Genomic DNA, 27,837 nt, shown 5'->3' with positions numbered 1-27,837 from the left:
ACATAACTTCACACACACACACACACACACACAAACCGACCTCACAACATATGTGAATACATCTTCTCCGCTTCTCCGACAAGTTCAGGTGTTATCTATCCTGTTGCGAAATTCTGTAGGATATTTAGATACATTCATCAGAGTCATTTGAACATTGGTCCACTGACGGTAGTGTTAAACAAACATTGTTCCGAGGCGTTACTCAGCTCCAGACAACGCTTTTGATAATATTGTGAACATCACTTGCAACCAAGACTGGTCATAATTGCTCATTGGCTTTGTTTCCATAAACAAAATCAGAAACCTGTGTCAGTTCTGCGAATCTGAATTAAAACATTTGTCAAAACATAGTGAAACTAACACCAAAATAAATAGGCCACACAGCTACCTTTTCGTTTTCCGACCTAAAACAGCGACTATTCAAAGGTGGCTTTTTACAGACGACAAGTAAAGTAAACAGGCTGATATTAATTACTTATTCTCTCTAGGTGTACAATTTGTGTCGAGAATAAGTATGTAACATTCAGATGACTTCACTCGAATTCTAAATGTATAAAATGGGAAAACGATTACAGGAATCTAAATTGAGTCTGTCTTATAGGAATTCAGTTGATATTAACTCTGGTGAAAGATCTGGTCACATGTTTTTAATACACATTTTCAACATTTCAACACTTTATGCGTTTACACGTGTTCCTGAAAGCAAACGTGTTGACATCTATAGAAATATATCATAAGTAACTGTATGGACAACCCATTTAACCATTGACAACAGCACTAACATTCATCTGTATGACTCGTGCGTTGAATAAGCTCCATCAATGAGGACACACACAGCTGTCTGTTCATGATTACACATTGTCCAACACACAGTTTCTTAGCTGTCTGACGCGTGAATCACGGCATGTCGGCGTCACACGTAACTCATTGTCATTTCAGGGCTCCTGAGAGTAACACGTCACACAAACAGAACAAAAAGGCAGAAAACGGTTTTACATAGGGCCATGTTCCATTACACATATAGAACATAATTCAGACGTTTTGAAACCTCAGGACGTTAGTAGGTCCATGTTGAGAGACGATGTGAAAACGTTTATGAACCCGATGATCCGTTGCGAATATTCTCCAACAGTAAAGTAATATTAGCCAGTAGATCTTGACACAGTGTGCTGAGGCTTGTCTGAGAGTCCGGTTGACGAAACTGCACAGCCACCACAACGCAGGTTACCAAAGTTCCAACAATCTGTAACAATACGGAAGCATGCAGCTTGTAACCCATGCCCGGTAAATTACAAATCTACAGAAACATTTTATCCAAACTTCAGTACATAAACATGAGAAAAATACCAAAAACATTTCCATGTGAAAGAAAGTTCATGTTTTTTCTTGTTTGAAATCTTCTTATGAAAACCCCATAGAAATCCACTTACACTGAGCAGAGTCGGTGGACTGATAGTAAAGAGGCCATACGCGTTGTACCCAATTGTTGTCCCAGTCAGTAGGCTTGTGAACTGGTTCACCTGTGACGGAAATGTTCTCGGTTATGAAAATATCTCAAACGCCTCAGCTCATCATTCAATATATTTATGGTATAATCCACTCACTCACTCAAATCTAGCGTTGGGGAGACAATTTTGTACTCACTGCTCTCATGGTTGATTCGTTGAGGTCGTCTGTTGGGATCTTCAGCATGCATTGACGAGCAGTATGTGCCTGTAATAAACACATCTTAGAGACAGTAACAGTGATCCATTTGTGTTATGTACAAATCATTCATCAAGTGGTTCGATCACAAATGCAGGAAGTGTGTGCATGACCTGAAAATATGCTTCCAATTATCTGTGAATGTTACTGTGGAATATATCAAACCCCTGAAAGTCTAGCTCTGTAATGTTCTACCAAACCATACATTGTTGGGCAAATTTTGAATGATGCCGTATCCTACAATTGTACATACAGACCAGAAGAATTAAGAAACAAGTCATTGTGGTTTGACACCTCTCATTAACAATCAGAATCGATAAAACGGGCTGTCTCAGAAACATGTTAAATCTGTCCACTTTGAATAAACTAATTTAAATACATTCGTCCCGTATGCCAACATTAACTTGTTATTTCACGTTAATGATACACGCTAGCTAGTTTTGCTGTCCTACGTTTACAGGGTTTTTGATATTATATGCATATTTATCAACCTGTGAGCTCCTTATGACTCTTTCAACGGGTTTCAATTATCATATCACATGGCTTGGCTTTCAGAAACCCCACATTAGAGGTACGAGGGATTACAATTGTATCGTGTACCCTGATACCAGGGATTACAATTACATCGTGAACCCTCGTAAGAGGGATTGCAAAATTGTAAACCCTCACTGTAACAAAACAAAACAAAACTAACTCTCAGACTTTTATTGTCATTGTTTCAAATAAAATCGAAAGTAAGAGTAACACAGCGGACTTCAGTTTCACAATCCTTTCGAGCTGAGTGTTTTACTTCTGGGCTGTCTCCATTCTTCTCAGGTTTTTCATTTTGACATTTCTCCTCCACCTTCCGGGATATGACAGCTCACAGTCGCTCTCTGGTCGTCATGTGTTCGTTTGTATAGACGAACAGCGTCACTTCTGTGACTAAAAAAATGATGAAATAATAAAATATGAACAGTGTTTTAATTTTTGCCTGCTTTTACCAGTATGCAAACTGACCTAGATATTATTCCTTTGAAATGAAACTGCAACTATCAAGGTCTGAAAAATGTAGTTTTAAACGTGCACTGATGCTTGATATAAAAGCATGTGTCTGTTCGCATATAGTCTACTCATCAACGTTGCTTTGGTACAATCGTGCGGAGGCAGTTGCCCTCAGAGAATGGTTGCTATTCTTCCCACTGATCCTGGCTGCTCTACAGATGCGCTTGACAGAATCTTGGAGCGTTATATGACCAACCGGAATCCCGTGAAACCATTCCTTTTCTTTGGGTTTTTTTTAGTGGAGTTAGATAGAACGCATCCTTCCCATCTAGGCGTTTTGGGCTGAAAACGTATGGAAAATAAATAATAATATACTTGCTCAATAAAATTTAATTGCAAAATCGACTTTCGTCAAAACGTTACATGACAAAACGCTATTGAAACTCACCTAAATGATTTGTACTTCTTGTATATGCGGACATAGCATCTAGCTGGTTCGTCAGTATTCTCATAGGCCCGTAATTGTTCCCCTTTTATTTTCCTCTGTTTCAGTCCACCTGAGTTGGTCTTCGACACCTCTTCAACATAGAGCACAAAACGTCTACTGCTACCGTCAGTATGGGGACCTGTAATCTATGGTGGCTGATTCGGGCCATCGCTTTATCGCCCTGTAAAATCAAGGCGACATCGCGACAAAGCGATAGCACGACACGACATTGCGATACGCCGACACGATATAGCGATATTGCGATAAGGCCAGAAAACGAAATAGCGAAAACACGACACGATATAGCGATAACACGACACGAAATGGCGATACGGCGACACGAAATGGCGATAACTAGACACGAAATGGCGATAACTAGACACGAAATGGCGATATCACGACACGAAATGGCGATATCACGACACGAAATGGCGATATCCCTACACGAAATGGCGATAAAACTGGGTGACATTGCGATATTGCGATAAAGCGAAAAGGCGACATTGCGATATAGAGACACGATATGGCGATACAGCGACATTGCGATAACGCGAAAAGGCGACATTGCGATATAGAGACACGATATGGCGATACAGCGATATTGCGATAAAGCGATACAGCGACATTGCGATATAGCGACATAGCGACATAGCGATATAGCGATATAGCGATACAGCGACATTGCGATATGACGATATTGCTCCCTTTCCATTTGTGAAATGTGGAAAAGTGGATAAGTTTATTCACTTTTAGAATCTAATATGTGAAGTATGGGATTAAACATCTGGCTAATAAAAAATAATTTACATGATTAATGTTCATGGGTTTCAGTCTATCTCTACAGATATTTTTAGATTAAGAAACTCTGGGTCTTGTAGTTGTTATTGCATGATGCCTCTGGAAGACGATTTGGAAACAAACAGTTAAACTCATGTGTGGCCATGGTAATGTGCACAAAAGGATTAATGAAGCTGATTTCCCGTTTTCCGAAAGTCTACGTCTTGCCGTGTCAAGTTAATGTTTAGTACTAATGTCATGATTTTTATCAGTTCATAATGCACAAAGTGCAATTTTGAAATATACTAGTATACCTCAATGTGCTAGGCTCGTTCACAGCACATCATCCTGCCGCCGACTGGTATATACTGGATGAAGAACGTGCTTTACGTGCGCATTCTAGTAGCATCTCATGTTTATTTATTTATTTATTTATTTATTTATTTATTTATTTATTTATTTATTTATTTATTTATTTATTTATTTATTTATTTATTTATTTATTTAAAATTAGAACCTTATCTTTTACTTGTTAAAGTTAACACTTTCTCGATTTGGTTGTAGCTTAGAAGTTCGTTTTAAAGTACGACAATGATAAATTTGTGGACGTGGCCGATAATACCGCTTAACCGTTATATTGCCATACGAGCTTCACAGTACTATATTTCGCAAACCGGTTCACCCGATACGATCTGCCATTTTTGTGATGTAGCCAAACTACTAATAATATTCGTATTTCCTCTATATCATTATATATTAATACACTCCGTATTGGGTCCTCTTATGTTCCTTGTTTAGATAAATGAATCACTTATTGGTATCAAGCAACATACTTTTATTTGCTGATGATACCTCCCTTGCTGATAATCATACGTAACCCCACCGATGCACCAAGAATGTTGAACAGTGATCTTGCTAATCTGTCTGAGTGAAGAAATGAATTGCAGGTGTCGTTTAGTCCCTCCAAACCAGTGACAACGTTATTCACTGAAAGGCAATACCTAGAGCGAAAACAGATTTAATGATGGATGACTATCATAAACATTTAGGGCTACGATTTCAAAGCAATGGTATATAGAATATGCAAATCGAATATCAAGTAAAGAAACTAGTCCTATAATATATTGCTTTTGGAATCTTAAATGTGAACTAATAAACTAAACAGAAAGACTGTATATATCATTCCTCCTTCCTGCCTTTGAATACTGTGACTTCATTTGGGACAACTGATCTCAAGAACAAGGATCAGTACTAGAAAGATTACACCTTGATGCTCATCGTACCTTAAGCGAGGCCATCTTGGGTATCAGTCATTAAACAAATGACGAAGAAACATGTATGCCATCTCTCTTTCAAAGGAGAAAGAATCATAAATGGTTTATTTTTTATAAGATGGTACATTTTTAACGCCAGAGTACTTAACAAGATAAGCTCCACAAGAAGTGGGCAAAAATACTCACTATTTCCTTCATAATGCCAAAGATACTCAAGACAGCCAGAACAAAAACAACTAGACGAGTTTAACACTATAACACTCTCTTCTTCCATTAGTCATACAAGGCTACAATAATCTGGACGAATATGTAAATCGGCAGAGTTATTGTATAAATTTAAATTATATCTTACTTATTACACTCTCATTTTCAGAGCTATAAATACTTTAATTATTGCCACGCGCTTTTTCCAAATTATCATGTCCAAACTGAGACTGGGCGTAGTGCCTTAAACTTATACCATTTCGAAAGACATAAAAAGAAAACAGTTCATACCAATGTGGCTTTTTAACAGAAGATACCCCGTACTTCACTTTTTGCCCTGTATTTCGTCATATCAGACATAATATAACCAGTACTTCTACCGCAATAGATTCTCTGTTGAAAAAATAATCTGTGGCAAAGATAACGTATCCAATATTCATGCAGAATTACTTCTTACATCCATTTATCATTTCATAATTCAACTCCAAACGTGTGGCTAAATGACACATAAACTCCTTTTCTTGGTTTTGAAAATTGCCTCATTGAATTATACATCCTTTTACAATCTCTTAATCGTGTTTAATTCGTTTAAGCTGTTTTCTCTTGGGAGAGGCATCAATACAGGCCTTGTTCGATCTGTTTGCCATTCCTTTTTGTGGGTTCTCTGTTGTCTTTCTGATGTCTTTTTTTTTTTTTTTTTGAATAAATACTGTTTAAACCGCATATTTTTAGTTTCGAAAATGTTTATTGGTCATGTGATTGTACTAGCATGAATTTTAAACCATGTGAATTAAAGAAAATAGAGTGGTAGGGCAGTTGTTGTGGGGATAAACAAACCGAAATGGTGGACCCTGCTGCAGACGCTTTTTCTCGAGTTCCAAACATTAGAGCAAAGCATTCAGAAACATGTTCATTTGATCTCTCCTACAATCACACCTGATTCCTAACTGGCTAGTGGCATTGTTTCAAAAGAAATGAAACAGTAATTTCATGACCTTAAACCATGTGTTCCACTTTCATAATGTATTGCAATACATATTGCAGTACGCTAACGTATATCACAAAACATCGCAATACGAACATTTTGGTAACACCCAACCCTGCTAATGACTATTTAGAAAAAAATCGGTAAATATCTCAAACATTTCTACATTTAGTGTAATATTTTTTGTCCTTATGTATAAAACAATGTGTCGACGTTGTAATAGTATTAACCACCCCACCATTCAAATACAACATTGACATGGTCAGAAAGCAAACAAACAAACAAACAAACAAACATTCATGTTTTTATCTGTTTTCAAATCGTTTACCAGAGGGATCATGCTATAACAACTACAAGACCTACACTTTCTTAATCTATAAATATCTGTAGAGATAGATTGAAACCCATGTGCATTAATCATATACATTGTATTTTATTAACTAGATGTTTCACCCCAAAAACATTTACATCCCCGCACATGTACCTTTCCTGTAAAATTCTATTGCTCTAGCCTCAACAAACCTAAAATAAAGTCAATTCCACCCAATTTTGTATCAAATTGTTTAATCTAATCATGTGTAATATTGTATCTCGGACTGTTTAATTGGGCTGTCTCCTCAAACGCTGAAGGTCATCAGTGGGTCCACAATACTGTATTCGGCGTCAAATATATTTTGCTTTAAATTCTTTAAATTCTGAGAGTGACTTACTATACTTACTGAAATTAATTCAGGGTACAATGTAATATTTTCTTATATATAGATACAAGAATAAAAAGTCTTCTACAACTTTTCTTTATGATCATATTATCATTTCGTAAAGAAGAAAAAAAAGGCACAGTATGATGGCAAATCCGTTCTGGTGAAATCCTATAGCCTACAAAGTTAGCATGACCATGGCCTGCACAACTATCAAAGTTTGAAATATGTCATCACTCATCGTGCTTTTGGATGAGCTATAGCTATTTCTGTAAACTGGATGGTTTTACAAATGCGTTTATCTCACATACTCCACCTATCAGATTCTAAAACTGAATCAGCTTACCCGCTTTTCCATATTTCATAAATGGAAAGGAAGCAATATCGCAATATCGCAATGTCGCTGTATCGCTATGTCGCAATATCGCTGTATCGCCATATCGTGTCTCTATATCGCAATGTCGCCTTTTCGCGTTATCGCCATATCGCAATGTCGCCCAGTTTTATCGCCATTTCGTGTCGGGATATCGCCATTTCATGTCGTGATATCGCCATTTCGTGTCTAGCTATCGCCATTTCGTGTCTTGTTATCGCCATTTCGTGTCGTGATATCGCTATTTCGTGTTGTGTTATCGCTATATCGTGTCGGGTTTTCGCTATTTCGTTTTCTGGCCGTATCGCAATATCGCTATATCGTGTCGGCGTATCGCAATGTCGTGTCGTGCTATCGCTTTGTCGCAATGTCGCCTTGATTTTACAGGGCGATAAAGCGATGGCCCGAATCAGCCACCATAGTAATCTGAGGGTTGCTAACCATTCCCAGACTTCGATGTTCTTTTGTATACTGCGTCTGATATATTATTTGATGTTTGAGAACTGTATAAATTGTCAGTTCAATACCAGTAAACGTGTACTCACCTAAAAGGTATAGTACCGTATCGAGAAGCTTCTGGGGAGTATCGTCACCGAGAATATTTAGGTCCCATAAGATGTTTTCCTCTTTGAATGAGATAACTTCTGTTGATTTCCGAGTATTTGACACCAGTCCCATGGCAGACCTCTCTTTCATTGCAGCGTCAAGAGCATTACGAGCGTCCTGAAATTCGTCGTCTTCAAATAGTTTGAAGGATGAGCCATTCGTTTTCAGAACAGATGCAAACGCAGCGAACAATCCATACAGCGTAGTTGATAGATAATAACCACCGTCTTGTTTACGTGTCTCGAAAACAAAGTACCTAAGTACAGTGTTAATATCGCTGGCAGATGTCTCTAGTAAATTTCCTTACAAATAAACTGTCAGATAAAACAATGTTTTCGTCCATGCATCTATGTCGTCTTCGGAATACATTTGAAAAGAATTCTGTGTGAGAAAAGCTCTCTTTCGGTGTTTGACTTGTCTGTAGTTGTATCCTTTACCACCGTAAGGCGAATGAAATTCTGTGCATGTAGCAGGTGCGTGTGACGTGCACGTGACTGAGGTTGAAGCATGCGCATTCAGTGCGAATCCCTCAGTGCACCTTCCCTCGACCGGTTTGCCGGAATGACACGAGTTGTTACGAATGAAATGACATGCATTACCTATGTATTATGAAATAGCATATGTTACGTGACGGTTGATAAGTTGGAGAAACCACTCATCCTCGGGTGTGGTAGGGATTGTGAACACTGATCGTCGGTGAAAATCCTGGGACGCTACACTACTTGCGATCGTCCTCGAATTTTCAACTCTGACCTCGTGCTTTCTCCTATACATATTCAATTTACTATCAGTACTATCAGTTGATCTTTTCGATACATTCATTGAAACTGTCCGTTAAAACCTTAACATCGATCAACCTCGGTCTATGAGAAAACGGTTAGACGTGATTTTGTGGTGTAAATGGAAAGGTTCAAGTGGAAATTAATGATGACACAATGATATTATTCATAGGAAAGTGGCATGAATGCGTGAAACGGTCCTGCCACAAGTGTCTAGAGAAACGTGCATTATACATGTAATTTAGTCCTATAGGATCACAAAGTCAGTCTACATACTCACCTTTACGTTCACTGTCACGCCTATTATGGATAAAGAGATGGATTCCGGGCCACAGCCGAGCAGGATAAAGGTACACAGAGCAACATTACCTTGTGATTCCACGCGTGTCATAATGACATAAAGTGAAAAGCATGAAAGAAGGAGTGACATGAACAATCCTGTACACAGGTCGAAGGCAATGAAGTTACCAAATCTAGATATTAAACTGCAGATGTGCTTATGTCGACCTATTATGTCCTTCAATTCTTCCTTTCTTTCATTGTGGCAATCAAAATTCAGCAGAGAAGGATATGTATAAAACTTAGCAGAAATGCATTTAGTGCGCAAAGGGCTGTACGCAGTATACACTAAAAGGAAGTGATACTCGTCTTCAATATATCAATTATCATACATATTACATAACCTGTAATATCTAGGCTCATTTATGTATCTACCTGTCTCGATAGTCAACTGATGGGAACAGCATATTTTCCTATTTTCACCATAACATTGTTCACACGAGTAAAAATCCTTCACCCAAGATTGATGTGATCAATCCCGACAGTTCAGTGAGGACCATGTAGAAGTGCTAGAAGCTGCAATATTGAGAGCCAGGAATAGAAAAGCGATAATCCATTCTCTTGACACTCGTTCAAAGAAGGGAAGTTTAGAAGCAAGTATTCCAATGAAAATCCAAATATACGAGTTTCCGAGAACGCAATGAGGAGTCTCGAGCCAGTTCTCTTTGTGAAGTCAAAAAATACAGTAACAGTAACACATGGACCAGTGCAGCAGTATGAAACGGTTGTTACTACACCCAATGTTCTCCACAGTAACACTTACACCAGTGCATACTCCACAAAGAGACATCAAGGTTATCATGGGTTAAGGATGTGTAGAACAGACCTGGGGTTAGTAGTTTCTTTGTTCCCATCGAAGGAAGGTATTACATGCTGTGGCTGAACACGAGACATTATACTAGTAATTGTAGAGAGTCTTCTTGCTTCATTCCTGCCAAGAGGTTGATTATATCACGTCAGATGCCGACTTGTATTGAGGAATCTGGACAGACTGACTTGATTCGCTGGTTATCATTGGATTAAGGATGTGTAGAACAAACCTGGGGTTAGTTGGTTCTTTGGTCTCCTCAGGCGAAGTGGATACATGCTGTGGCTGAACACGAGACGACATGAATGTAGATAGACCTCTTCCTTCACGTCATTCCAGCCTGCAGTCTGATCATGTCATGTCAAATGCCGACTTTTATCGAGGAATGGAGAGATGTTAAATTGATTTACATTGGAATTTGAACGCAGTCAAGGGACATGGATGATTCCGTGCTGTGCATTTACATGACTCCTCGAGCTTAAAGCATGATGGACTTGAAAAACGCCACGAATGGATATAGGACAAGCAAATTTATCAGAATGAAAGGCAACGTTTTGCAGACATTGAGTTTGTGCAAACTAAGAGAAATATAAATTCTGATGAATATAAAACACGATTTTGTAGATAACAGCCTGCCACCTAAAGTCTGATGTATTGTTTAGCACCAGGGGGTTGATCCTCTAGATGACAACAAATGATAAACGAAGTGGGGGTAACTATTGGCTGTGTGGTCTGTCATCCGGTACTAAACGTAGTTCTTTACTCACTTTTCCATCTTGATACTGCTCATACAGTCGTCGTGAACTCTCCTTCACTGACACATAGAAGGGATGTGATTTAGCTAACAATGAAATCTCTTGAACCAAAACAGTTACTATAATTTTATGAACTGAACTGTGTTTGGCACAGACACGCGAACCATGAATGAAACAATATATGTTCGGTTCTTGGAAATATATACCAGAAGAGTGTAGTTAGTCAGCATGTCCCATGCGACTGAATCACTTACAATTTTCATGATTGAAATGAACACATGTACACGAAGAAGTAACCAGTATATTCTTATATTTCATCATCTGTCATGTCTTCAGTAAATACTTGACTGTGATTGGTTAATTTATCTTTTAAGCAGTGGATAATATGGTCTCTGATTTTCTACTCTGCATTCATACCAGTTTGTGATCTGGAACAACTTTCGTTTACCCTCAGTCTTGGGAGACACCAAACACACCTACCGATACAATGACGGGTTATTGCGTCTTTCTGTGGGGAATTGCACATCTGTTAGTTCAAGACAATATGGGTTTCCTCATTATTAAAATCTATTCGATGTCGTTTAGGATATATGTTTCTGACCCATTTACGGAGGATACATCACCATCGAACGCTGATGGAAAGCCTTTACTCAACATTAATGTAGACAGTTAGACGGGCACAGAGGCTGTTTCCAACATTCCTGCAGGAAACATCACATACAATATTTGTATTCACTGTTGGTTGTATTCAATGAGGTTGTGAAAATGCAAGAAAACTGTCTCGGAATCGGTTTACCTCGACACAGACAATGTTATCCTGTTTCCATCCCCACCAATCCAATCTTTTTTTGAGCAGTCGCTAGAACATGATAGCAAATGTGCTTTAATTTAGTACACTTTGTAGACACAAAATCACAAAAACCATCAAAAATGTCAATTCTATGGATAGATTTGAAGTTGACCACGAATTTCACCAATTACTGTGTAAAACCACAGTTACTCTTCTGTTGCACGCCGGAGTACAGGGGCGTGAAATCGCTAAGAAGTCAAAGCACCTTAGCTCTTCGATTTTACAAGGTGCCAATAATCAGATTTCCACTACTTCATCACAGTCATAAAACCAGATGGAACTTGCAGTCTGTTAAAGGTTCTAGTGCTGCATGTTTTCAAATCAGACTAAGGAAAGAGTTCCAACTGCATTTGTTTAAATGTCACGTTAGCGTGAGTGGGTTTTTTTTTGTTTAATTCACAGCTATTTTAACTCCATTTTATTACCTCTAACTGATATATTAATTCCCCTCTACTTCATCATGGTTTTGAATATTGAGTAAACTGGGAAGTCCTAAATGTATCAGAAACAGTCGTCAAATACCACTTTATGACACAGACTATGTAAAATTGCCCCCAAGGCACTTACCAGTTGTTGTCTGTTTACAAATTGGCAAGCCTATCACGAACGTCACTTCGTTTCGGGATGACATAACCACACGTATAAGAAGAGAACAGAGCCACCGCATTATGGCTCACATCGGTCATATCCTCAGACGACCCGAACATCACTGTTAACCAACTGCGACACTCTGTCGCATTAACTTGCAGGACGAATGGATGAAATGATCCAGGTTGATACTGAACAGTTGACTAAGCTTATGATTCGTCGAATCTGTAGTGTACTTGAGAATAGGTTCGGATTCACGCGAGATGCAATATGAATGGCATGTTATAAAAAAGTCTACGCTAATCTAAGAAAGGCTCTCTCAGTAAATTTCCCTTGTCACACTGTTAAACTTTAAACCTTATACATAAAAAGGGGCATTGTACCAATCCTGATAATAACAGGTATCTCTCTAATGAATAATCTCGGTTAAGCTTTTAATAATGTTCTAAATACGACTATCAAAATGGGCAAATATGAAAGGTGTTATTCTTGAATCGCATGCAGGTTTTAGAAAAATATTTAACGTCAGATCATATATTTACTGTGCTTGTCCCAGTAGAAAAATGCTTCCAAAAGCGGAAGTTATATGTTGCCTTTGTTGATTTTCGCAGCGCTTTCGATTCTGTTGATCGTCCAAAACTTTGGTACTGTTTAGTTACTTCTGGGCTTAAAGGGAAAATATACTAAGTTCTGAAAGCAATGTTCTGATTATGTGAAAACTTGCGTATGCTGCGGTGATGATTTAACTGACCATCTTGACTGAGACAAGGTTTTGTGTTTTCAGCCCTATCCCTTTTTCCCCTTTTTATCAATGACTTATACTACGAAATCATTGCAAATGGAAAGCATGGTGTCCAAATGTTTCTGGATCTAATATGCCGATGATGTTATTCTTCTATCAGAATTAGTTGTTGGAGTTCAGACACAATGAAATATTTTAGGACGTTACACAAAGACATAGAACGTATCCGTGAACCTTGATAAAACACATATGATCAAATGAAAGATGGAGTTTTGATAATCAGCTGTAAGAAATCAGTACACATATCTTGGATTTATGTTTACTACAACCATTAATTTGAAAAAGTTGATTTGCTGAACTGGCGTTGAAAGCAAGTAAAGCATTAGTTAGTTCATTGTCAGTTGTGCCTAACTTTGGCGTGTTGACACCTAAAATATTTTTTAAGATATTTGATTCACAAATACAGCCTACCTTACTCTACGGATCCGACATATGGCGATTCCATCGTTTTGAAAGTATCAAAAAAGACATCTATTAGCGTGTAAAACGTTGCTTTGTGTTGGGCAGTCAACACCAACATGTATGGTCTATGGTGAATGTGGGAGATATCTTTTGTATATAAAAGACTGATTTAGAAGAACCGATTCACCACTGCCAGTGTGCAGTTTCACTAGGCTGTTGTGTATGGGCGTTTGAACCAAACATGGTGCTTTTGTGTTTGAACACCCTGTATTTCGCCTTTTTCAGTAATGTTTCATTTCACGCAGTCAATAACTACTGAATCGGTCGCATCCGTGCAAGTTCCAACATGCCGTTTAAACTGTCCATGAAGCACAGAAAAGGTTGCATTTGTCTCAGAGTTTAAATGACGTCACCACGTTGTTACGGTTAAGAAGTTACCGTGACAACAATTTAACAAATCCCCTGGTAAACCAGCACAACAGAACAAAGACAAGTTCAAATTCTATATTGTTAGACAACGAGAGCAAGATATACAGAGTCACAAGTCAATATAACAATGCTGATTACAAATACATTTCAAGAGAGACAAAATCTAAGTCAGTGGGTCACAAAAATGCAATATATCAAACTCACCAAGGTCTTGGTGTGAGAGGGAACAGCTATGGCAAAATGTAAACACAGCTGTCGGTGTGACAGCAGATGATGTAGATTCAGGATTTCAAGTGTTTTGGCAGTATATCCAGCCAATATGAATGAATGTCAGTGTGAGTGTCCCCCTCCGCACGGCAACCAGTCTTTATATACACTGAAAGGCAAAAGAAACGTCGTTTGTAAACGTGGTACTAACTGGTGTAATTTTACACACCAGATTTATGAGGACCAAGGCTACAATGAAAAGACAACAAACTGTTATTGGATAATCAATAGTTTGATATTGCATTTCTGGTTACTTGAAACATCGTAATCATCGATGACGTCACTGAAGGGAGCGAGAGTCAATACCGTGTGTGACCACCGTTGGCAGTGACAACTGCAGCCCACCTCCTGAGCACATAGTGTACGAGCCAATTCACAAAGGCCATAGGAATTTGTGCCCACACTCTCAGGAACGCTGCCCGTAGTTGGTCTCCAGTTGTCGGCCGTGGTCTGACGTCAGTGAGGCGTCTTTAGATCTCATCCCATAAATGCTCAATAGGGTTTAGGTCTGGGCTCAGGGCTGGCCATGGAATGGTTTCCACATTGTGTTGATCCAAGAATGCTCTGGTGAGTCTGGCGGTATGTGCACGTGCATTGTCCTGCTGGAAAACATGGTTCCGATGACGTGCAAAAGAACGGTGCAACGTGGGGTCTAAGGACTTGATCAATGTACCGGGCAGCTGTCACACCATTCCCTCGTCCTGGACCACGGTTCTGGAAGATTACAGGCCCAAGTTTCTAGTTAAGCCTGATTCCACCCTATACAATAATGCTCGGACCACCCCAAGCGTTTCTCTCCATCACACAAGCATCCTGGAAGCGTTCTCCCCAACGACGCAAAACCCTAGTCCTCCCATCGGCTACGGACACACAATATCGACTTTCATCCGAGAAGATCACTCTTCTCCAAAGTCTCTGATGCCAGTGTTGATGCAGTTGTGAACAGTTTAGACGTTCACGTCGGTGACGTTGTGTAAGAACTGGACCATGAGCAGGACGTCTACAAAACAGATGGCTGGCTTCAAGGCCTAGCCGAACTGTACGGTCGCTGATCGCTCTTTGATGGATGCCGATGGTGCCTAGAGCTGTGTCTCTTGCCCTACTGAAGCGATCTTGCACGTGGTGACGGGCGATTTGACGGTCTTGCCGTTGTGTGGTTACCCGGGAACGACCACTACGTGGACGGTCATCTGTGCTGTTAGTGGCGTGGAATCGCTCTCTGAGACATTCAATCGTTTTAACAGAACAGTTGAAATCAATGGCGATGACAGAAGGGCGTTGTCCAGCATGAAGACGTCCGATGGCCTGTTGACGTTGATCTCTTGTTTACCGTGGCATAGCTGCTGTAGGAAACAACTGATGTGCGAGCAGTCAGGGTGGCAATTTATGCCCTGGATGCCCATGAGATGCACGCGCATTGTGCTTTCAATGTTGAGTTTGGGTGAAGTGATCCTTGTCCAAAAGCAGTGAAAAGTAATCAATTTTCAAGAAAAATGTTTTCGGACAAAACTTTATCTTTTTCACTTTAGATAATGTTTCATAAATGTTGGTTGATATTATCAAGTGAAAAACAGTTGACCTAACTATGTCATTGATACAAATTTCATGAACTGAAAACTACGACGTTTCTTTTGCCTTTCAGTATATATTTACAAAGTCATTTCTCGAAAGTTCCGGCACAAACGAATATCGTCAACACTGTAGAATGCACTCGAAACAGTATCCCGGAAGTGAAACATAGAAAACTAGGAACAGACAAATTCCGGAATGTCAGAATGCTAAAAGTGTTGACCAGGTATTAAAACGAAATGTGACCCATAATATTTACTATTCAAAACACTAAACATTGTGACTCAATAATAATTATTACTGAATTAATAACAAAAATATACTGAAAATACATACTCGTAACAACGTATATATCTGACTATCAAATTTAAGAGTGTCCCCACACTTTTTGTTTGTACACATGACAACGTGAAACTACTTTCTTTCATTCAGTGTAAGTTATTGCTCATTCAGTCGACAATGTGCTCCAATGGACTTGATATTACTGCCAGACACCCAAGGGACAAACGTGTATTACATGGAGCCCAGATGGAGTGTTAGAGTCAGCGCAAATACTGAGATTAACAGTTGATCCGTCTGTTGTCTTTAAAGATTTTGCATTTATGTCGCATCTGAACCAAATGCCAAAAAACACTTATTATAATAAACAATATGTCTCCACTATATTATTCGTGCGGTCAGACCTGTATAATCCACAGATCGCGCTTTACGTTAATTAGACTTTATCCTTCTCTCCGAGTTTACAAAATAGCCTACTTCAAAACACTTTCTAAACGTTTTGCCATCCTATTTCCATAAGAGACATTTTTCAGAGTCAGTAATAGCAATTTAACATTCCCTGGTTTCTCGATAAAGGTCGGCGTTTGGTGTGACTTAATCAGACTGCTGACTGTATTGATGTGAAGCAAGGGTAGGTTCGACAATTTTTAAAATGTTTAACCAGTCATAAACATGTTTCTATATTAGATTAATTTACATTGTTGATTTAAACATAGTTTATTCCCAAATGTGAACGAGATTGGGGACAAGTTATCCAACTTAAAATACCCGCTCTCCAATATTTACATACGTACAGTTTTAAATATATACATCTCATAAAGAACAGAGAGAAGAGATAGGAAAATGAAAGTAACGCAATTTATGTAATCACACAAAACGTTTTGACTGTTTGATATAAGTTTGCACACATTTAGAAACGTATTTATTCTGTTCTGTTGACTTCCATATAATATCAGTGACAGTGTGATTGGAAAGTTATGTTTTACTCTACATTTTAGATTTAACATTAATATCTCTCTTTTAATGTTGCAAAATTTACATTCCATTAGGAAGTGATGTACATTTTCACAAGCATTGCCACAGTAACATTGTTGTTGGTCAATGAGAATGTGACTTAATAAATCTTTTCCTAACGCTTTTATAAACGCTTTTGACAATATCACTATAGATTAACCTGATTATATTCATAGATTAACTGCTATAATTGTGTTGCACTATCACTGAATTTAAAATATGAGGCCTGCATAGTAACCGAATGGTCTTTCTCTGTTTTTACGTGGATCAAGGGCGTTTCTTCAGCGTTTCCTCTGCTAGGCTGATGATAAAATGAGTGAGTGAGTGAGGTAATATTTAGCGTCACATCGGCAATACCAAACATACACCAACAAAGATCATTTCACCTTAATTTGATGCACATTCGTGCTCTATATCAGTTTTCTGTTATCTTCTGTTATCTTTACTTTTCTCTCATCCATCACAAAGCTCAGATTCTGCAAACCGCTTATCCTATATTCTTACAAGCTGCACTACTTCATGAATACACACTGAGTGCATTCCATTTGCAGAGCCATTCACATCAACTCAATCTGTCCAGATTCCTCAATAAAAGTCGGCATTTGATGTGATATGATCAAAGTCCTTTTTGGATTGAAGCAAGAAGACTCTCTACAATCATTATGTCTCAGCCACAGCATGTAACACCTTTATCTGATGGGAGCAAAGAACCTACTTACCCCAGGTCTGTTGTACACTTCCTTAACCCAATGACAACCTTGATGCCTGTTTGTGGAGTGTGCAATGGTCAACGTGTTACTATAGATAATATTGGATGTAGTGACTACCGTTTCAGGATGCTTCACAAAGATGGGTGGTTCCATACACTGTACTGCGTCTTCATAAACTGTTATCTTTGGCTTTACATCGGTCTACTTGTCTATAGACTTGCACTGCCTTTACCAATGCCAAGCGAATGGATTATAGCTTTTCAAATAATGGCCTTGAACATAACTACTTCTGGTTTTTGTACATGGACCTCACTGAACTATCGTAATGGAATATACCAGTCTTGGGTGAAAGATTTCTACTTGGATGAACAATGTGAAGGTGTGCATGAAAAAATGGAGGACATGGTTAAGAAAAGTCGGATACTTGTTGCGTTTCTTATGTCCATTGGAGTTTTGATGCCACTAGTTCTATTCACCTATGCCCTTGTCATCCCCAAAGTCGGAGAAATGTTATCAAATCTTGGGGTTGGTGGAACTATTTGATAACTGTAATCAATTATTTGATTTTGTTCACATCAGCATCGAACTCAGCTATTCAGTCATTGATTGGATCCTACCCTCTGTGTTTGGAACTTGATGTGATAAACACCATTATTGAACGATGTGTTGAAGAATGGGGACATGGTGGGCGAGTTGGCTAAGGCGCCAGGCTAGTGATCCAGCGAGGTTTAGGTTTCGGGATCGAGCCCACCTGTGACCGGGTGTAAAAACCGTGGAGTCAACTTTGTGTGCAGACTCTTTCAGTGATGTCACAACCCCTAGTGTACAGTACACAACCCTGTGCACTTAAAAGAACCCACGAATCCGTTGGTATATGACCAGATGGTGGCCACATGAACACGTGCATACACCTAGTTGCGGGTACAGCAACGTGCAGTAAACTTGGACAAAGTGTTGTGACTATGTGTCCTAGTCCACCCAGCTGTCAATTGGGTACCTCGTTAAGATGAGAGAGCCACAATAAACTCGGTGCGCCTAATGGCAGCATGGGTTGTATACTCCCCAGGAAGTTGAGATTGAAATACGATGTGCTGTTGAGATTGACATCCGGTGATCGAGGGGAAAATACCAGCGCCTTGAGCATGCACTAGTGCGTGGATATGTGCGCTATATAAATATCCAATCTATCTCTCTAATACATAAAGCATCAAGAACGCCACATATTAGAATCAAAATGTGTGTGTGAATGTCACAATGAAAGGAATGAGTGAGTGAGTTACAATTTTACATCGCATCGGCAATATTACAGCCATATAGCGATGAAAACAAGGTAATCAATCTAAAACATCCGTCGACAAAAGACAGTAAAACTACCTAGATTATCACAGATATATTGACGTTAAAACTAGTCATGAAATCCAAAATATTTTAACTAGAGAGGACGATACACTGTATAAAACAGGCTATAGTTCGCCAACAACTGAAGGTAGATCACCATACTAGGGACCATGGGGACTTACAGTACTTTTGCTACCTGCATGGACCCTAGCTGGATTTATATCATCCCTTCAGCTGCAGGCGATGAAGTGAATTTTAGCCAAAATTAAAATGACAAAGATACTACAATTAAAATAGACGGTAAAATGAAATTACCTTTGAATGCCTTGGGACTTATATACCTTCTCAGGCGGACAATAATTTTACACTACTTCAACCCCCTTGAAGGTACAGCCACTAACAATCTCAGTTACTAATCCAAATTACCACTCATAAAATAGTTATCTATTTACAAATCTGATAACAAATTCAATTCTTTTAAAAATGCGATAATTAAATGATAACTAACATTACTAAAAAGATCCTTCATAGTCCGTGTTTAAAAATAGTTATCCCTTGTGATGGAATATTCAACACAGTCAAGCAAGACATGCTTGACTGTGATCCTTTCATCACAAGGGATGCAGAACGGAGGATCCTCACCTTTCAATAGGTATTCATGAGTATATCTTGTGTCACCAATACGACATCGTCGCATGATTACCTCTTCAAATCTGGACTGACAACCCAAGTGGGTATAACCAACATAAGGTTTTATTTCATGTAATTTATTGATACCCACTTGGGTGTCCCACTTACTTTGCATCAGATGACGGACATACGATCTAATTATAGCTCTATAATCAGAGTATGGAATATGAAGTGGTGTCACAGATTTGTTTAATGCTGCCTTAGCAGCAAGATCGGCCATGGTGTTACCAGAAATGCCAACATGGTTGGGCAACCAACAAAAGACGATGTCATATTGGCCAGTAGCAAGATCATTATATAACTCAATAATTTCTATTAAAAGTGGATGTTTACATGATAATTTTTTAATTGCCTGAAGACATGAAAGAGAGTCAGAAAATATTATATATTGTTTATGCTTAGGATGTCTTTGAATATATTTAAGGGCTGAGAGTATTGCGTTTGTTTCTGCTGTAAATATAGAACTATTATCCGGTAATCTAGAAGATATTGTTCTAGATCCAATGACAGTGGCACAAGCCACTGCGCCACCATCCTTGGATCCATCAGTAAATAATGATTTGTATGCATTGTATTTAATTTCTAACTGATTGTATTCTTGTTTATATTGTAATTCATTAGTTTGCGATTTTTTAAAAGTTGTCAGTGTTAAGTCAACTTGTGGCCTTACTAGTTGCCAAGGAGGAGAAGAAAGAAGGCGGAGAGGAGCTATATTTTCCAGTTCAATGCCGGCAGCAGAAATGAGTGATTGAATTCTGAGCCCCAGAGTTGGAGCAAGAGAAGACTTTTTGTTATACAGATCCTCATAAAGAGGAGTAAACACACAGTTATAAGCAGGGTTGGACTCATTGGAATATAGTTTTGTGACATATTGTAATGATAATTTGATACGACGCTGTTTTAGGGATGGCTCATCAGCCTCGACATAAAGACTGTCAATAGAAGAAGTACGGAAAGATCCAAGACACAATCTCAGACTCTGATGGTGAATAGAATCAAGTATTTGGAGGTTGCTTTTACAGGCTCCACCATAGACGATGGATCCGTAATCTAGTTTGGAACGGATTAGTGCTCTGTATAATTGGAGGAGGGTCTTCTGATCCCCTCCCCATTTAGAACTGGCAACAACTTTCAGTAAATCTAGAGCCTTCAAGCATTTATTTTTCAAGTACTTTATGTGAAGTAAAAACGTCAGGTGATGATCAAAAATTATACCTAAGAACTTAGCTTCTTTAACAACTTTTATAGGAGTGCCATCTAGAACTAAATCTGGATCCTTGTGAGGCTTGTATTTCCTACAGAAGTGTATACATTTTGTTTTAATCTTCGAAAATTTAAATCCATTTTCTAACGACCACTTATGAATTCTATTTAAACATAATTGTAACTGCCTTTCAATAGTATTCATATTTTCCACGACATGAAATGTTAAAATCATCCACAAAAAGAGATCCATCAATGGAATCATTTAAAACCTTAGAAAGACTATTGATTTTTACACGGAACAATGTGACAGACAAAATGCTGCCTTGTGGGACACCCTCATCCTGATTATAATGATCAGACAGGGTAGATCCCACTCGGACTTGAAATTGTCTGTAATTTAAAAACCTGGATATGACCTGAGGCAAACGGCCACGTAATCCAAAATCATGCAAATCTTTTAAAATTCCGTGTTTCCATGTAGTGTCGTATGCCTTTTCTAAGTCAAAGAATATAGACACTGCATGTTGATTTTGAATCATTGCATTTTTTACGAATGATTCTAATCGAACTAAATGGTCAAAAGTACTTCGATTTTTCCGAAATCCACACTGAATATTTGTTATTAGATTATTAGATTCTAAGTACCATGTCAGTCTATTGTTGACCATGCTTTTCATGGTTTTGCAAACGCAGCTGGTTAATGAAATAGGTCTATAATTTGAGGGGTCAGTATGGTCACGTCAAGGTTTAGGTATGGGCACAACTATTGCTTCACGCCATGATGGGGGGAAGTTACCAGACGTCCCGATTTCATCAAAGATTGCAAGTAGAGTTTCCAAACATGCTTCTGGTAAGTGCTTCGTGGATGGAAAACAACTCATTGTAATCTTCTCCATTGTCTGAAGTAAAGCTGATATTTTTCTTTTCTTGTTCTTTTTGATATCTTATAAATTTAGGATCGTAATTAGATGAGGAAGAATGTTTAGCAAGAGTTTCCCCAAGTGTATTTGCAATATCGTATGTATCTGTTAAAAGGTGATCCCCATCTTTAAGGTGCTGGACACTAGATTTAGACCCTTTGCCTTTTATCTTTTGAATCATATTCCAGACTTTGGATATAGGCGTTCGTGAATTTATTCTGGAAACAAAATTGCGCCATGATTGGCGTTTGTGTTGTTTAAATGTACGCCTTGCTTTTGCATTTAAAATTTTAAAGGTATTAAAATTATGTACCATAGGATGGCGACGGAAATAACGCTCGGCCTTTTTCCTTGCCTTCCTTGCTTGTTTGCAATCATTGTCAAACAATGGTTTACGAATGTGAGGGTTTGCTGAGGACCTAGGAATACATGCATCAGCTATGTCATGTAGTACATCAGAGAAACGTTTTGTCGGATCTGAAACGTTACGTAGAGGAGCATGCGTTAATTTGTTTGATGTTTCTTTTTCAAACAAGGACCAGTTTGCCTTTGAAAAATTCCATCGTGTTGAAGGAGGGAAATCAGCTGGTACAACAGAGCGTAATACAGTGGGGGAAATGGTCACTGCCACAGAGGTCATCATGGACTGACCATTCGAATTCAGAAAGTAGAGTGGAATCAGAAACAGATAGGTCAAGAGACGAATAGGTTCCTGTCCCTGGGTGTAAATAGGTTTTAGAATTGTCATTGAAAATGCATAAATCATTCTGTGAAATGAATTCTTCCAATGTCTTCCCTTTATTGTTTGTATTAGCACTGCCCCAGAGCGGGTTATGTCCATTAAGGTCGCCCATAATGATACACGGCTTAGGAAGTTGATCATACAGTGCCTGAAGATTGGTTGGATGGAGATTAGAAGATGGTGGAATATAAAGAGAACACAAAGTAAAGACAATGTGTAATGTTATACGCACAGCAACAGCTTGAAGTGGAGTATTTAGTGGAACTCGGCTCTGGATGACACCTTGTTTCACAAAGACTGATGAGCCTCCAGTTGTTTTAACACCTGGAGGCGAAAAGAAATGATATGAATTATACTGCCGAACATCCAAGTGATCGGTATTCTTGAGATACGTTTCTTGGAGACAAAATGCTGATGGACTTATGTCTTGTATTAATAACTGTAAGTCATTTAGATTATTCCTAAGTCCTTTACAGTTCCATTGAATAATGTTACAGGAGCTATTCATGGTGGCTCGATTGGTGATCTAGACCGGGGTGGGGGTCCACTCCCATGCACTTGAGGTGAAGGGAGAGCCTCCATATCAAGAAGCCCATATGAGTTATGGACCTCAACTGGGGATGAGGAAGAAGGAACCTTAAAGTTTTGTAGGCCCCTGGATCGTCTCATCTGTTTCTTCTCCTTTTGTGTTAATTGGACATTATCCTGAATAAGTTCACTTTCAATTTCTGGTTCTATGTCAGATTGAGTCATCTTGGTCTGTGAAGCTGACGTATGACAATGTGAAGCATAGTGACTGTGAGTAGTATCGCCAAATGTAAGCTGCTCGTCTTTCACCCATGATATGGTTGTTTGGCAACTTTTCGAAGCAGTAAAGAACTTTGTTAACAGGAGTAGGAGCTGCAGATGAAACAGTAGCAGAATATGTTTTGGCAGACGTAATTATGGAAGGATGCTGAACCATTTTTTTTGCTTCTTGGTAAGAAACATTTTGAGTATACTTTATTTTGAGAATGTTAGATTCATGAACATGTCGAGGGCAGATTTTGGATGAAGCAGTATGGTCATTTGCACAGTTTGCACATTTGGTGGTGTCACTAGTGCAATCTGAGCTCTCATGAGCGCCAGCACAACGGACACACACAGTATTACGAGTGCAGGATTTTGCCCCATGACCAAATTTCTGACACTTAAAACATCGGAGCGGGTTTGATATGTATACCTCCACCCCAATTTTGAAGTATCCAGCCTTGATTGATTTTGGAATTTGTTGAAGAGCAAAGGTGAACAAATATGTGTTTGTTTTGAATATTTTATCATTTTGTTTTTTGGTTATAAACGCTTGACAGCTGTAACGCCTTGGTCTTTTAGTTCGGCAACAATCTCACTTTCGTCCATGTCAGAGAGAACACGGCCATAATCTCTAATGATACCTTGACAGGAGTTGAGAGTTTTGTGTACTGAGACAACTACCTTGATATTGACAAATTGTTGTAACCCCATCAGATTGACGGATTGTTGCCTTCGTGTGCATTCAACGAAGAGTGAACCATTTCGAAGGCGTGTAACATTTTTCACGACTCCACAAATACTTTCAATACCTTTGGAAATGGCAAACGGATTCAATTTCACCGGGTTACCATCAGCAGAAGTGATAACAATAAATCGATGCCATGAAGTACTATTGGTAGTAATTGCTTCATCATCAGATGAAACACAATCTACATGTCTCCTTTTGTAATTTTGTGATGAACCAGATTGCGCGTGTTTTGCCATGGTGGTAGAATAGGATTCAACACCCTTGCTCCCCTCCCGCCATCGAGTGTCAACAAGGACGGTGATGCAGGGGAAGCCAGCCTGCAACGTCAGGGTTACAAAGGTGTCATACTCCAGAACACATAGACATGAAAAGCCATGATATCTTAAAGAGAAAGTGTCAGACTGGTTCAATCCATGACACAGTTCTTAAGAACACGTAATTCAGAGGTCTATATAACCAGATTGGCCCATGAGCCACCGCCTTCTGGCATAGGACTATAGGCAACAAGACAATGATAATTTGTGTATTGCAATTTTCAAATAACCAAGACCCAATAGTATAAAAGGTACAATAATGACAATCACTAGGCACAGGGCTTGGCGTGACCAGCCCATTGATTGAATCGGGCCCATTCAACCACCCGTCTAGGTGAAGTCAGGGCCAAAGTGGTGTGTTAGGCAACAGGAACACGATTGCAGGCCCCTGTTGCCCTCAACCACCAGGATCCCTTCCTCCACCGACACAGGGCCGCAACCCACGGCAAACGGGTTGGTGGACCAAGTATCCCCCCGGGTCCACAACAGGGGTGTCGGCGAGCTCTTAGAGTTACCCAGCACCCACCACGAGGAGGTGGCTCGCCACGGGTGCCAAATGAAAGGAATGAGCAACTGAGGATCACAATAAGACGACACAAGCACATCTGTAGATTAATATCTGGATTTGGCGACTCCATTGCCTACATGAAGTTTATTGGATTCTTCATGTCACTCCCGCTGTCATGCTTTTCATTGTATGTCATTATGACACGCATAGTCACAAAGTAATGTTATTCTGTGTGCGTGTATCTTGGTTCTTTCCAGTGCGTCATGCATCCTTATGTCCATTGTAGGTGTGAGGGTAAATGTAAAGGTGAGTGTGTAGATTGACTATGTGATCCCTATTGGACTCAATTATAGCACACTTTTGTCTAGACACGTGTGTACTAGTATTTGGCAGGGCCTTTTCTCGCAATCTTGCCAGATTCACCCGTACGATATCGCTTTGCGTCACTCTTCTTTTTCATGTGATCACTTCCCTACTGGTTATCCATCATAACGTAAAGGTTTTATATTACGGTCTCTTCTGTTGGTTCATCAGAGATTAGAATCTCCGTGTCTCACATTTCCTCACAGGTTAGCATCACAGAGCTGACCGATGTAGAGTTGTGGCGGACAGTTTCAATGAACTTATGGGAGACATTTAACTGATGGTATAAAGGTAGGAACGTAGAGTGGAGATTGTTAGCCTCACATTTTGCGGTCCATCGTTTGATGTTGTAGTTCCAGTTTGTCGGCCTCTTGTGAAGGCTACTTTGTCATGCATCAAATCGTGCGTGGAAAATTTGAAGTAGGAGGTACTCACTTGTTGCATTTGCAATTGACCCTTTCGATAAATGATTTGTCCATAACACAAATGAATTACTGTTTCTCTCTTTCACGTGTGTTCATAACAGGCACATGCTGCTCCAAAACACATGCTACAGATCCCGAGAGTTCACCTCAAGGAAACAACCATGAGAACAGTGAGTACAAAGAATTTAGGAATTCGGAATTTAGATTTCAGTGAATGTGTACTTGTATGGATTTCTTTGTTCATTCTGCTTTGAACTTTAAAGCTCGTTTCCCGTTAAAACTGATTGTAGTGAATATTCAAAATATACATTGGACAAAACAAAAATGACTGGTTGAGTCCTTTGTCTTTTTACGCATTGTGCCAGGACCTAGTGGCTAATGTTACTCGGTTGTTGGAAGATATGCGCAACGCATCACCATGTTCATAAATGTTTTCATATAGTCTATCATCTTGTACCAAGTGACGGTCAGTTGTATCTTGACGTTACAATATGTTTGAATTATACTTCATGAGTATCGGAACATGCTTCATCTAAAACCTGTTTTCCTTCTTAATGTTCAGTTTAGAGTTACTTGTTACTCTCAGTTCTCAGAACGACAAATAAAGTACCTGCTTAGGATCTCTGAGATTGTAATGAGCCATGTACATACGATCATCATCGTCAGTCTACACATTCTGTCTTAGATTCCATCACGCCTCTACGTCTATCAATGTAAGACGCTTCAACAAAAGTTCAGTTTTAAGATTTCTGTTGATCATCATGACAAAGCAAGCATTCGGGAACAAGGAACCTTTTTGGGATGAAAATATGTGAGCAACTATGTCTCCAAATTAGTTTTTATTCATTGCACACATTTAACATATCGCATCTCAACTGTCAGGTGATGGACGACAACACTGTATTTCAGGTCGACAGTAAGCAGGTATGGGTTTGTTGCAACATTTCAAACAACATTCGTGCATGGAGCTATACGCATATGTGTCTCACACGTTCCAAAATTCCAAATGGTTCCTAATGCTCCAATGCTTGCGTTGACAGAGAAGTACGATGCACGGATCCAAATATTCCTTCGCAGGAGTCATGTGACATGAAAGAATGTGTCTCGAGTAAAGCATGTTACCGGTATTGTTGATCCACTCGTTTCGTTCTGAGGACTATTTTGAACAATGTTTTCTGGCGTTGATTCCATGCATTGATCTTTTGTGTCAGCTTTCGGAAATTCATAATGGTAAAATGAATCCACTGAAATATTTCAACATGGTCAAGTTCGGCGTTTAACAAGTTACACACAAACATGTATTTGTTTTCCTGAGTATGAATTGACTATTACTAGATACAGGGGCTGGGTGCCATCGCATCAGTCACTTCCATTTGCGCTACGCTAGCTGCTGAACAGAAGAATTTCTTGCGTACCATTTCGTGGAGTAAGGTAGTTGTTTGTGGCTCTTTAGAGAACACTAAAATCGCACATTTCGCCATTATATCTTTACAAACTCACCTGTGGCTTTCGTGTATGTGTAAATATATCTTTTGGTTGACAATTTAATTCTAAAAACCTTTCCTTAAATGCCTTGTATCTACAGTTCTAGTGTTTTCTCTTTGCGATGCTTCCTTACATGAAGTCTGGTCAGTCTATTCTGAATGTCAGTTGACCCGTGACCTGCAATGTATCTGTCCCTGTATAAGTAACGGTTGAACATCTGTTAAATGGTGTTTGTAGTAGAAGACTATGTGCATTCTTCGCCTTTTCTTGTCTTGAGATAAAAAGTTGTAATTGCCCACTTTTGACCAGCAAAATAGAACGCAGACAATCGATAATGTTCAATATTATATTGAATAAATAATAAACAAGGTTACAGTAAATGGTTATACACGTCTATAAAAATCTAACCTATTAACTCACCCATTATAGATATTCCCCAGTGAAGGCAGGTGCAGTCATTGAAAATTGTTGACAGCGGAGAAAGTGTAATGTTAGACTAGTGGTAGATCTCGTAAGTGCTACAAGTACAAGAAGTGAGTTCAAATCCATAATAATTAAGAATCATTTTACATAAAGTTTGAGATAAATTTACACATACAGAAGCACGTTCATAACATATGTGG

At 39.0% G+C, this 27,837-nt stretch overlaps 1 protein-coding gene and 1 pseudogene across 1 annotated transcript; one reads left to right on the top strand and one right to left on the bottom strand.

The window, feature by feature from the left end:
• Positions 1–1,093: 1,093 nt before the first annotated feature.
• On the bottom strand, positions 1,094–10,321 carry LOC137273850 (uncharacterized). Its single transcript, XM_067806727.1, has 5 exons — positions 10,251–10,321; positions 9,152–9,404; positions 1,645–1,713; positions 1,431–1,520; positions 1,094–1,243 (listed from the first exon to the last, which is right to left on the bottom strand). The coding sequence occupies exons 1-5, from the start codon at positions 10,319–10,321 to the stop codon at positions 1,094–1,096; spliced, it is 633 nt and encodes a 210-aa protein (XP_067662828.1).
• A 7,314-nt stretch (positions 10,322–17,635) lies between these two features.
• Positions 17,636–18,384, top strand: LOC137273840 (uncharacterized; annotated as a pseudogene).
• The last annotated feature ends 9,453 nt before the right edge of the window (positions 18,385–27,837 follow it).

This window comes from Haliotis asinina, chromosome 1 (genome assembly GCF_037392515.1).
Source record: "Haliotis asinina isolate JCU_RB_2024 chromosome 1, JCU_Hal_asi_v2, whole genome shotgun sequence".
Taxonomy (NCBI): domain Eukaryota; kingdom Metazoa; phylum Mollusca; class Gastropoda; order Lepetellida; family Haliotidae; genus Haliotis; species Haliotis asinina.
The sequence above is the reverse complement of the archived record's forward strand: the minus strand, read 5'-3'. Positions and strand labels throughout refer to the sequence as shown.